The following is a 13,878-nucleotide window of genomic DNA, read 5'->3' as shown; positions in this document are numbered from 1 at the left end:
GAATGCCTGGGCGAGCTGTGAGTTTTGTGAAGATAATTTGCCTGTAGCTGTTGCTTGTTAATTCCCATACTGATGACTGTTCACTATTGCCACAGGGAGACCCTGGCAGAAATGGGAAAGATGGATTACCAGGAAGTCCTGGCTTCAAGGTATGTACATTTGTATACATTTATGTACATTTATATCTTGTTCAAGTATGCTCATTTTATTCTGTGAAGAATTACAGTAAATTAAAATAATGTATATTACTGGGAAATGCCGAAGTTTACTACAGTCAGTGGGCAGGCGTCATTGATTTCAGTTGACTTGTGAGCAGGGACAAAGCTTGTATTAAGAGTGTATTAGTGACTGTCAGAGGTTCTTTCTACTTCATCTCCTTTCTCCTGTTTGTGTTTCTGAAACTTTGTGAATCTGTTAATGAAATTTTATATGTATACAGGCATATGCTGCAGAAGGTACCTGTTTTGTACAGTTAAGAAGGAAGTAATCTTACTTTTGAAGGGAGCTGGATTAAAATTAGGGGAAAACACGTTCAGTATTGGATTAATGTTTATGTTCATATTCTCTTTACTGTGCAGTCCCCTTTATATTTCATTTAGAACGCCTTTTCAAGTGCACTAAGTATCTATCTGCTGTAAAAAAAGACCACAGGGTCTGATGTAACTATAATGTGTTGCAGTCTGTGAGCTCACTGGACATTTTGTTTACCCAGTTGTTGCTTGCACTATTCTAATTTATGAAAAGATGGCCTTCAGCAATATCAGTTTTAAGTTCACCAGAAAATAAAATTTTAAAAAAAAGCTATATAAATGCATTGATCTGAAAGAGCTTTTTAACAGCAGCTTTGTTCCTGTCGTAATTTACTTAACAATACAATAATAATGAAATGATCTAAGGCTGCTACAAGAGCATGTACTTCTGACACTTGCAAATATGTCAGACAAAAACAATTTAACAGGCATTCTTAAGACACTCAGCTAAGTTTATGTCTATGGGTGAAGCAGCTATAAGTCAGTGGAATCAATATAAGTCAATGGGGGTCTATCCAGTAATGCCACTGGAGTCTGGACAGCAATTCAGCTCCAAGAAGGAAGACTTGTGTGTACCAGCTTAGATGCCTATGTAAAAGCCTCTGGTGCATTAGTGTCCAAAGCATCCCAAGGGAGCTAACAAATATGACCTAAGTCCTATGGAAAGCCAGTGCCTTTCTGGAGTGGGAGTAGGAATCCAGACAAGACACCCATGTGTATCTCCAATACGACCAAATGTCTGTGTGTGTGGGTAATGAAACTGAGCTCCTGGTAGCTGATCAGCTGAATCAAGCCTCCATCAATGGTCTTGACTAGACTTCCGTTGGCTGTGATAGGAGCTTAGTTACCTGCATGAATTTGTTTCCAATGAATCCTGCCTTATTTTCGATATGTGTACATATATATGTATATCTAAATGCACATATATGTACACATGCACATATCTCTGCTAAGTCGGTGGAGAAATTCCTTCTCTGGTACTATAGAAAGTAGAAAAAAAGAATTATTAGTAGATTTTTTTTTCCCTGGAATTCGATAACTTGGTCAGGTAATAGTCACAGTTGTTTAACATAAAATTCTAAAAGTGTCACTGCTGGCCCCTTGAGAGGGAAGTATTATACTGATAAAGTGTGAGTTTAGAGAGCATTTTTATCTGTTTTTATGCTTTTAAACAATGCACAGATAATTCAGTATATTAGTTGTATGAACCTGTGTGCTTTTAAATTGAAAGTAATTTTCTTGGCTATTTTCTTAATTTAATTATTGTACTACAAAAATATGACACACTCATTCATTTTAATTCATTTTTATATTATAATGGTTACCAGAAGCTATATTATGAATTCAAACATTTTGTCAGCTTGACTTCAACATCTGCTTGCTATAAAACATTGCTTCATTCTGGGTCTGTAATGAAATTCAGAGCAGTCACATACGGGCTGTCTTTGAAGGAAATTTCTGCTGGAGCTTTCCTGTTTTCTTACAATTTTCATTCTGGGAAAGAATGTGGGAAAAAAAGCATGTCTTGAAACCCAGATGCTACCCGTTGTTGCTTCAAGTCAAGTTTAAGTAAATGATTACCAGATAAATGTATATATATATACACACAAATATATATACAAAATATATAATATATTTTATATATGTATAATCTTTATAGATAATATATAAAAATATACTATATACTATATATATATACGTATATATACACTATATATACGTTGATCTTTGCATTTGCTTGATGTGATTTTATTTCTGGAATTATTCTTCAAATTTCCAGAATATTTTTGTATCAGTGTTATTTTGAGTAAGAACATAGAGATTTGATCATGTCTGGTACTGCTGTATTCTGGAGTGCTTTTAACTAGTTTTCAGACTATTAGTGGTACTAACAATGATACGATAACGATTTATTACTGTTTTATGCACTTCTTCAACCAGTAGTTGCTGTTCTCATTCAAAAGACAGTTGTCTCTCTTCTCTTTTTGTAAGCTGTTTGTCAACTGTCTTTTGGACACATCATGAGGGAATATGAGATTGACAATATTCCTTACTGTGTTTGAAACTGTTTTTTTAAGAGATACTTGTTTGATAAAGCCTTGTTCTTGTGTGTTTCGTTTAGATTTTACTCCCTGAAAGTGTTCAAGGCCAGGCTGGATGAGGCTTGGAGCAGCCTGGTCTAGTGGGAAGTGTCCCTGCCCATGGCGGGTGGGTTGGAACTAGATGATCTTTAAGGTCCATTCAAACCCAAACTATTCTATGATTCTGTTAAAAATAAAAATATACTAATTATTTATTATACAAAGGAAGGGTATTTTTTTAAATATTATGTTTAATAGTTATAATTATATTGAAGGGAGAAGTTGGACAACCTGGATCTCCAGGCCTAGAAGGACATCGTGGAGACCCCGTAAGTGATTAAACTGCCGACATATCCTTGTGTACTGATTTGTTTGGGGCATTTTTGTTTGGGGTTGGTTTGTTGTGGTTTTTTTTTTAATTGACAGATTTTATACTTCACGTTTCATCCTTGTTGATTTGAATTGGTAGATATGGCCATTTTTGTGAAAATGCTTTTTTATTTTCTGGCATTCCGTCTTTGAATTTGGATTTAGCTAAAGAAACAAACAAGCCTATAAAGTTAAAGATGCCTTAAAATAAAAGATTCTTAACTATATTGCTGTTATATAGTTGTATATATATTATAAAATTATCTCGTTATTGACTAATTTCCTATGATAGAATGTCATGGTTAGACATTAATAGTTACTTACACGAGGAAAGATTCTGGGATTTTTTAACTCTTAATTTCTTCACCATGTTATATATTCTTTCACATAGTTGTTAATTGCACTTTCAAAGTTTATTTTTTCACTGTCTGCCTCTCCTCCTGTGTCCAGTTTTATTGGCCTTTTATTTCCTTGCATCTTGTTACACTGTCCATGTTATCTGCATCTCTGTTCTTCTTGCTTAGCTGGGGAACATGCTACTGCTTTTTTGTTTGTTTTCACATTGATCCTCTGCTGGTGTTTGGGCAGGTCCTCAGGGCAGCTCATTTCTCCTCTTCTTTACATGTGATAGGTATTTTTTCTTCTCCTTGTTTGGCTCCTTAAGGGCACCAGACTGGTTGAAACAGAGGAGCCACAATATCTGTAGCAATAGCTGAAAGCTTTGAGTGCCAAGTGGGAGCCAGCTGTCTTCATCAGTAATTCTGTAGGCCAAGAGCAGTACTGGAGCTTAGTTGGCGGAACACTGCCTTCCAAATAAATTGCATTATGAATTATAAATTAAGGACATAAAGCTTTATACATTCAGAAATTTTCTGTTATTGAATATAACAAGAGGCATTATGTGTTATATGGTACTGAAATCTGTCAGAGAATTTTAATAACTAGGAGATGAAAATTGCAGTCTCAGCTGAAAAATTCTCAAGCTCTTCCATACAATTTTTTTGTAAACTCATCAAAATCTCAAAAAACACTGAGTAGACTGCAAGACAGTGGGCAATCCTTCCTGAGACTTTCTTCCTTCTTGGCTGGCTTAAGTAAAGAACACACATAATTCCTCACTTGGCATTATTTTTTTTTCTCTTTTTCTGCCCTAAATAACTGTGAGATAAGTTAACCTTTTATAGTCTATGGTATCTTGAGATTAACATTCACTTTCAGTCTTTTTTATATTAAGTACCATAAAATACTAGTCAAGAGGTTTTGGTATATTGTTAGTACACGATAACACGTTGAAATAATAACAAAACTTCTGTTCCTAGTCTTGTACTGTGTCTTTCCATTTTTAGAAAAAATGTTAGTTAGAAATTGTGATTTTTTTTTAATTAGTCTAAAAAATAGGAAGAAGGCAATTCTGACATAAGCTTTCTTTCTGATCTGATAGCTAAAGAAATATATCTGATCTGCTAAAGAAATATATTTTGATTTAAAATTAATATAAATGCTTCACAATAGAACATTTTGAACATTGATGTAAACTCATGACTTGAGTCCCATATTTTTGCTTAAAAGAAAATGAAGTGGCAGATCTATGACATTAAAATCACCTAGAAGTCCTTCAAAATCATAATAAAATAATATAGAGGAAGACTTCCAATATATAAACAATAAAAGATTGTACACAATCCTAACAGGGCAAGCCAGATTGCACTCTGTGCTTCATTTGTAATCAGTGGAGGTTCTTCTCAAGAGCAGAAAGACCACATACTGTTCAGGAAGTTGCCTCAAGGTAACCAGTAGGAAATGTAAGAGCACCATATCTGCCTCTGCTGGTATAGGAAGAGATTGCATGTACAAACATGGTGCTCCCATCTTTACCAGCTTTGTGGTAAAAGTGTGTGCTTGGGCTGTGGAAAATTAATGCTAACCTCAGCCATGTGGAATGTGGGCTCCCATATTCAAGTAGAGGGTAGTTGGTTTTTATCTGGTAGAAGGTGCTCCTCTTTTGTGCAATTCAGTGTAATCTTCTCTGATGGGATACCCTAGTAGTTAGGGCACCAATGTGAGAGGGAGGGAGACTGAACTTTGCTGTGCCCTCCCTGTGGCAGCCAGCTAGGCTGCTTAAGCTCAAGACAGGCTTTGGATGATAATGTTGAAACTGTATGACTCCATATCATTGACCAGTCAGATGCAACTGTTGCCCTGGGACAGCTCAGCAGGTTGCATGGATACCCTGCCCACACAAACGTACATGCAAACAGTCTTTATTTCTTCCATTCAGCCACATTAGTGTTAGACATGGCCTAATTTGTAAAATTAGTCTTTTAAAAATAACTATCTTATGATCTCTCTTGCTTTAGCAAATAAAAAGAGGATGGTAGTGAAATGAATGCATCTTGAGATAACATGTAAGAGGTAACTGTCTAGGATGAAGAGCACAGCTGAACTGAACTCCCATTGCCTCTAGCCTCTGAGAGGTGTGGTCATGTTTTGGACAGCACACTTTCTGGTATATTATTACTCTCATTAATCCCCAAATTTATGAAGAGGAAAAAGTAGGTTGTAAAACTTGAGTAAGTCGTTCCAAGTGATGTGGTTGTTTCCCCTCCATAATGCTGTTTGGAACTTAAGTTAGCCAGGCCATTCCAGTCCTACCCACTCTGTGTAAGAATAATGTTTGACATTATGGACAGAATAATTTAGATAGCATTTAGGAAAGCAAGTAATCAAGCTCATTTTACTTATGGCAAAAATAGGCCATGCTGTCACTTGAGTGGTTTAATGGGTACTCATCTGTCTTACTGGTGACAGGCTGTTTTGATAAATATGCTTTGTTTTGAGGGACCAATTTTCTAAAAGATAGAATAAATCAAGATTTATTTGATGTTAATTTCAGCCTGGCTGTCCTTTTTAAGGTAGAGAGTTTTAAGAGTTTTGTCTGAGTCTGATTTCAGTAGAAGCTTTCAAAGAGTCACAGAATTACCAAGTCTGGAAAAGACTTTTAAGATCATCAAGTCCAGCCTATGACCAACACCACCACATGGGTTAGACCATGGCACTAAGTTCCACATCCAGCCTTTCCTTGAACACATTCAGGAACGTTGCCTCCACCACTTCCCTGGGAAGTCCATTCCAATGTCTAATGAATTGCTAGACTTCTTGTGTTTACAATCCTGCAGATGTACTCAGTATACTGTACTGAGTGATTGTAGGTGAAGCTGGCAGGACATTTATGGCACTCTTCTTGGCCTGGCATATGCTGTCCTGCCACAAGTAATATGTCTGAACATTTGCAGCTGCTTATGTTTACTCTTCAGAAATCATATTTTTCAGAAATACATCTGCAAACGCTTAAAAGGGTAGAGTTTGGCCTTCATATTTAGGTCACATCATAAGACCTCAAATGTGGCCTCATTTGTGCCTGTGATAGCAGCATGACATGGCTTCCAGCTTCTGACCTGAGTCCCACTGTTACACCTGTTATACTCCTGGTTTGTCTGTTGACCTCTTGTAACTGCATGAGGAATGTTGGATCTATATCAATGCATTCTATGAAAAATGTGTGGTTTGTGCTAGGGTATGGTAGCAGAATTATTTTTCAAATGTGTTCAAGATACACTAAGGATATGCAAATCTTCAACAGAAGTTACTATATTTTTCTTTATAAAGCAGAAATCTTTAAAATACAGCATGAAACTGGTATAGCCGGGTGGCCTGTATATTTGGAAAGCAAACCTAAAGCTAATGTAATTCTACTGCATCTGTAGCCATGTTGAGATTAATAGAAAGAGGAACCAAGGAAAGAAAATTCCTGACTGAGTTATATGGTAGTGTGCAGAACAAAATATTTTCTTGGTGTTTTTTTTTTTTTTTTTAATTTTTGTGTGCCATGTGATATTATTCCCCCCCTCCCTTATTACGCCATTGTCCAGATCTCCTCCCTACGAACAAATTTACTTTAGTGGAACCCTCAGAGTGCAACACCTTGAGGCAATATGTCTTGTAAGTTAGCTTTTGTTCAGTGTTGTTTCTCTTGTCTGTCTTTGCATTTTCCTATAAAAAAGCCAGACACAAACCACAGAACTACTAGTAACCGTGTTATCTGTGTACTAATAACTTTCTTTAGAGATCATGTTCTTGGAACATATGCCTGGCAGCTGATCATAATATAGAAAATAATGATATTTTCTTATTAAAATGTCAATGTAGCTGATTCTAATGAACTCTCTTCTTCTTCAGTACAGCTCTATATGTATTTTACCAATGACTGTCATTTCATTAACTGAGCAAATATTTTGAGAATGGAGGAAATTCTGAAAAATGTTATTTTGCCTATATTTACCTGCTGCAAAACAAAAAATATTTCCACCCTTTTATGCCTCTAGCCATGTGTATGTTTTCATGAGAAGCACTGAGGAGAGAAATATTAACACCACAACCACCATATTTGAGTGAAAAATGTGAAATGAATGAATGGTGTGGAAAGAGGAACGTATTTTATAAGATTATCTACTATTGTTAGATGAAATGTGCAAATTTTAAGGTGTTCAAGTCTCTCTTGAAGTCTACAACAGAATCAGAAAGTAATTTTAACACTATTTTTGTACATTTAACTTGGTTAAGTTAGGTAGACCACAAGAGAGGGAAAGTGGCCCATTATCCAAGTACCAGTATAGGTTAGGGGTGGATCTGCTGGAAAGTAGTTCAGAGAAGGAGCTTGGAGTCCTTACAGACAGTAAATTATCCATGACCCAGCAATGTGCCCTTGCTGCCAAGAAGGCCTATGGAATCCTAGGCTGCATAAAGAAGAGTGTGACCAGTAGTTTGAGAGGTCATTCTCCCCCTTTACTCTGCCCTGGTGAGGCCACAGCTGGAATACTGCATCCAGTTCTGGGCTCCACAGTTCCAGAGAGACAGGGAACTGTGGAGAGAGTCCAGAGGAGGGTGATGAAGATGATAAGGGGATTGGAGCATCTCTCTTGTGAGCAGAGGCTGAAAGAGCTGGGACTCTTTAGCGTGGAGTTGAGAAGGCTGAGGGGAGACCTTATCAATGTATACAAGTATCTAAAGGGTGGGTGCAAGGAAGACAGAGACAGGCTCTTCTCAGTAGTTCCCTGTGTGAGAATGAGGGACAACAGGCACAAGCTGGAACATAGGAAGTTCCATTTAAATATGAAGAAAAACTTTACAGTGAGGGTGACACGGCACCCAGGAACAGGCTGCCCAGGGAGACAGTGGATTCTCCATTTCTGGAGATACTCAAAACCAGCCTGGATGCAGTCCTGTGTAAAGTGCTCTACATGATCCTACTTCAGTGGTAGGGTTGGACTAGATGATCTCTAGAGGTCCCTTCCAACTCTAGCAATTCTGTGATTTGGTGAATAGAATGGGACTGAGAATAATGGAAAACTTGGTAATTGCTTGGAACTGTTCATGAAAGGAAATTCAAAATTCACAGTCAAAACCTTTGCAATAGATAGTGGAGAGTATTTTTTCTGTTTAGGAGAAATTCTGCAATTGAAGTGCAATAAAATACCTCAAATGTTGTGCATTTATTGGTCATATTTATCAAATGTATTTGCAGAGTTGTTTCCAATAACAATCATATTTGACAATGCAGCATCACATGTGAATACTTTGTCAGTCCTATCTTCCTATATCACAAATAGAAGGAGCAGCACAGTGTATTAGTATTGACTGAAACAGATGACAACAACTGGCTGAGATACGTGGAAGTGAAATACTTCCACCACGTGTGCAAAAATGTGTTTTCATTGATTGTAATCATATGCTTTGCTTGATGCAGTTTATGTTGATTTTATGTTGGTTTGTACCAGTTTTATTTAAGAAGATGCTGTTTACTCAATATTTACACTTTGTATCTGAATTTATATACTAAGTTACAAAATACCTGTTAGAAACAAACCAAAAAAATCTGTGGTATATCTATGCAATAGGCTTTGTGAAAAATATCTTTATTTCTGAAACTGTTACTTGTTTAGTTTTTTAATGCATCAAGACTGATTATTGATGATTTTCTATTTTTAATCTCTCAGGAGATTAAAGCATAAAAATCCTGTAATCCTTTCGTGTTTCCTGTGCTCAGAAGAGCATATGTTGTGCAGATTTAATACTTGCCAAAAGGTTTCTTAGAGTACTAAATACTCACTTAAGTTTTCTATTACCTTAAGGTAGACACTACTACAGAATAGTGCTCACTTTATAAATAATACATTTTTAAGAAATTATTTTCTGTCAGTATGTAAGAGAAATGTGATCAAGAGACTCAGGAAGCTGGTTGGTGTGAGTCTATTAAAATCCTTAGGGTCAGATCAAATATTGAGGCTTTTCCACTAGTCTGAAATGCATCGCTAATAGCAGCTGAACTCTGAACACTGATGGTCTGCTTTTCAAAGGTGTCAACATTACAGTCATAGGGGAAGTTAGAACTACTCTTTGCTTTGCAGATGCTGTCTGTCTCTTGGGTCTCAAAAGAATACATAATTTCTTTGTGGAAGTTATGACACCTGTAAATGCCTTCATGTATAAAGTGAAATGGTTGTTCAGGTGTGGTGTTGGTGGTGGTTTATATATATATAAACTCATGCAATCTTTTTTTCACAAATAAAGAGCTGATGCAGTAAGATTTTTGTAGACGTGCTATATGTCATTAGTTTTTTAAAAGTTAGTTTGGTTACCTGATTTTTTTATTTTTTTTGTGGTTTTTATCTTCCAAATTCTGAATTGTTGGAGTACAAAGGGCACAGTCTTCTTGATGACTTACTGCTGGAGCTACTGTAACAGATGTTAGTCTTGTTCCCACTTCAGGAAGATGGAGACGTTAGCTTTGACAACACAAATCTTTCAATGATCATTCTTTAATTACAGTGTTTGCTGTAAACTCAACCACATTTTAATTTTTTTTTTTTAGAGTGAACACAGCTTTTCCTAAAATTTGTAACTTTTAGGTCTGCTTTAGGTGTATTTATTTTTAATTGACTTTATTTGCAACCTAGCTTATCTTCTTCATTCTGACTGACAAGTTATTTTAACTGAATTCATTCCATACTACATTTTCAGCAGAATTAATTGCTGTTAAGATAAATATGAGACTGGTGCTGTAAATAAACAGGTTAATTGAAAGCTTCTGGAACTTTAGGCAGACTAGTCTGAACTACTCCATTATTCCCAGTTGACAACAAGAATTATATAAGCCATGACAGCATAGTTCCTGATCCAAAGCATACTGAAGTCAATGGAAAGATTCCTATTGAATTAAGTCTGGACTGGGGCCACAATAAATGCTGTAATAAACTCAGACCCACTGACCTAATGCAACTTGGAAAATAATGCCTGCTTTTCTAAGTTGTAAAACCAATAGTTCTATCCCACCTAATTCTCACTTCCTGTTTTTTTCTCATGATTTCTAGTGTTTAAACTTCTATCTTCACATACTAGGCAATTACATGATTATTAATTATCTATATATAGGATTTTTGCTTACAGAGTCTTAGAAATGTACTAATTTTGGCTTTTTTTTCAGTTAGTACCATTTCAAATTTGATAACTTTGGAAAATCAAGTGGAGAAAAGGTGGCATATCTTGTTGCCATTTCTTTAAGTCTGTTTTATAGATGCAATGTTAACAAAGACAATGTCTTAAAAGGTGTAAGGAAATACAAAAGGAACTGTAGTTGTAAACCTATTATGAATAAGAATGGCATGTGTTATAAATAGTTACAAACAGTACTCAGAGTACTCTGTTTTGTGCTTGTAAGAAGTAGTGACCTTTTTATTCCCAGCTGAAGTGCTTTGTTATATGCTTATAGGGTCTGTAGAGTAGGAGCTGTGACACATATTGTTCCACCTCTGGTTTTTCCCAGTAAGGGAATGTTCATATTCACTTCATGTGCATCTTCATCCTTCAGCTGTCATATTCTTAGCTGGGCTAAGATGGGAGTCTGTAGATCTGGCATGAAACTCAGAGTGAATCAACTTGGCAGTGTGGATGTACATGGTACACATCACTTATCCCCTCTTGAGGTAATATTGCTCAAAAATTCATATAAATGTCCATTTAAATGATTCCTGGGTCTATGCAGAGACCATAATGTGTACATGTTTGTGAACAAACTACTTTTTTTCTGAGACCAAGAAACTAGATTTTCTTAGTATAATACTGTAGTGGGCCTTCCTGTAGAGATGGTTTATCAGTATTTTAACATTATAGCTATACAATTTGACTTTTCATGTACTTTCACATGAGGAACAAGTGAATTTACTGCAACTGCTTATCATTGAAAAGGAATTCCAATAAGTTATTTTATGTTATTTTAAGCAAATGATTTATGAGTATATTTCAAGTACAGTAGCTAACATATTGCTGCTTGGACTGAACAAAAGACATTAAAAAAATGCTGAACTTACTCGTGGAGATTTTTGAGGAGTTGAATGGGCAAAACCACACAACTGTGAATTGATCCTGTATTGCTTGTCAGAAATTTCTTTACTCACAAGTCGCAGTTGAAATTGTGATTTGTTGCTGAATTGGCTTAGATTAAAGAATCAAAACTGTACAATCTGTGTGTGTGAATCCACACACACAGATGGCTGGATGGTCTGAGTTCAAAAGTTTAGAAGTTCTTTAATATTTTTTTATTTTCCCTGTAAGTTTACTAAGTTATGCATTTGCTTAAGTGTTTACTCTAATTTGATCTGATCAAATAGTTTCGAGGCATAAGGGGTTAATTCATCCCACTGGTAAGAGACTAACCACTAAAGGTCCTGAAACTTAGATAGTAAAACTGGTATAACATAGATATACGTTTAGTGATTATTAATGTTCAGCTCCTTTGACATGTGTTATTTAAAAACAGACTCATTTGCATTCTTTTGGATCCACCTGGGGTCAGTAATAATACTTTGGGCATTCCTTAATTTATGTAGTAATTTCATACACCCAACAAAGGCTTTTCTGAAGTAGGAGATGCTTAAGGAGAATATTTGGACTGTTATATGTTGTGTTGACATCTGCCATTTTAGTGCCAGGAAATCTGATGTTTATACTTCCAGTAAACGATATTTCACATGTGCTGATTAGTCTTGAAACAGCAGCATCTCTCCATTATTCTTGCCTTACAGTTTTCTTACAGTTTGCAAGGAACGCTTAAAGACACTGTCAAATCCTTAACTAATACAGGTAAATATCTGCTGAGTTTCCAGTGAATAAGAACAAACAGAAACTTCCCTCAGCTGATCACTGTACTTAGAAACCAAACATATAGGCAGTAGGCTATGAATGAAGAAGACACTCAATCATAATGTAGCAGCCATAAATATTTATTATTTTGGTTTATTTAATTTACACTGTTTTGTTGTGTTTCTCAGCATGTGTATGGTGACTTACTGAACCACAACTAGAAAGAAGGTTACCAAAAGGATGTCCGATTGTCTTTTTTCTGATCCAGCTTCAACAGAGCAGTTACAGGATAGCCAGTTTTCTTGCTAGTTATCATTCATCTCCAACATACGAGACAAGCCAGATAGAAGTTTTGCTTTACCTATGTCCTCAGAAGGTCTGAGGACCAGCCTCCTTGAGAACTGTGGTCAGAGTGGTGATATGAAGCAATCTGCATAAAACTCCATCAAGGCTTTAAGTGCTGCATCTGGGCATCTAATCTACAGTCTATACTCATGATTATCTAGAAGGTTTTTCACCTCATAGTCAAATAGACATATAGTGTCTCTGTGTTATGTTTCTTCTCTGATATGAAAATTATATCTGCATAGGATTCATCTCATCATGAAATACTTGTCTCAAATAGAAGCAGTCATTTTCTTCTGAAGTCATCTGTTTCTTTTAACTGGTTGAGATAGTGTACATTTTTAGATTAGTTAAAAATTAGTTGAATTGAACTCCTGCAGAACATGTAGAAGTGAAAATCAAGCAAACAAGGATGGTTTCTTTATTATTTTTGTATTCAAGTGGTAGCTGGGCTCTCAAAGTAACTGATTTCTTGTTATGCTTCTTCCACGTGTCCTTCATGATGCATTGCATTATTTTGGTGCAGTGTGCTCAAATCGGTCGTGCCAATTGTTCTACACAACATACTTTGTAGTGGAGAAATAAGAAAAGATATAAAGAAGTTAAATAAGGGGCATCTGTAGTATTTTTGAGGCCTAAAAATCTTTTCATCAGAGAAACCACATTAATATTGCTTATACTCATTATTCTGGCTATAAAGAGGGTGACTAAGGTAGTTTTGTACCTGAGATCAGTTAGTTCACCCACATTCAGGAAGCAATGAAGAGAGTCCCTGTCTATGAAGAGGTTTAAGCCTAAAGTAGAGAAGCTGATACTCAAGTCTGAGGCACTCCTCTAGAAACAGAGCTAGCAAATTTAGTGGAGTTAGTATTTTCACTTCTGTAATCTTTATATACCAAAATTACAGTGAATTCAGGCTATGGAAAGTCTTGTCCAAATACAGACTGTCTTCCCATCCACAATGAAACAAAAAAACTAAGCAATCTTTATTCAGAGTGAATTTAAATCCATTTTAAAGTTTAATTAATATTTCTGCTAAGATGAAAAGGTCATGATGGTATATGACCTCTGCTTCCTAAACTTAAAAAAATCCCCCATTATAAAAAGACATATTTTTTCATTGGTACCACATCTTGTTGTATTGGAAGTTTTTTTGTGTGTGTGTTTTGTTTAGTTTAGTTTAGTTTTATTTTGTTTTCAGATATACAATGTTTTAAAATTATCTGTTTTTGTTTAGCCATTGTTCTAAAAAGATTCCGTAACAGAAATTAAATAGCACTCTGGGCTAGTGAAGCACAAGGAGTACAGCACTTAGGTCATCCTGTTATTAGATCAAGTTTTAAAAAATAATGACCTGA

At 35.8% G+C, this 13,878-nt stretch overlaps 1 protein-coding gene across 1 annotated transcript in view; it reads left to right on the top strand.

The window, feature by feature from the left end:
- The window catches only part of COL21A1 (collagen, type XXI, alpha 1), a 74,482-nt gene that overhangs the window by 33,915 nt on the left and 26,689 nt on the right, over positions 1 to 13,878 (top strand). The window contains exons 15-17 of the mRNA XM_009999271.1: positions 9 to 17; positions 96 to 149; positions 2,887 to 2,940. Coding sequence (XP_009997573.1) covers positions 9 to 17; positions 96 to 149; positions 2,887 to 2,940 — 117 coding nt within the window. The remainder of the gene's footprint in view (positions 1 to 8; positions 18 to 95; positions 150 to 2,886; positions 2,941 to 13,878) is intronic.

This window comes from Chaetura pelagica, unplaced genomic scaffold, assembly GCF_000747805.2.
Source record: "Chaetura pelagica isolate M959 unplaced genomic scaffold, ChaPel_1.0 scaffold90, whole genome shotgun sequence".
Lineage (NCBI taxonomy): Eukaryota > Metazoa > Chordata > Aves > Apodiformes > Apodidae > Chaetura > Chaetura pelagica.
Note: the sequence above shows the minus strand (reverse complement) of the source record. Positions and strands in the feature narration are given on the sequence as shown.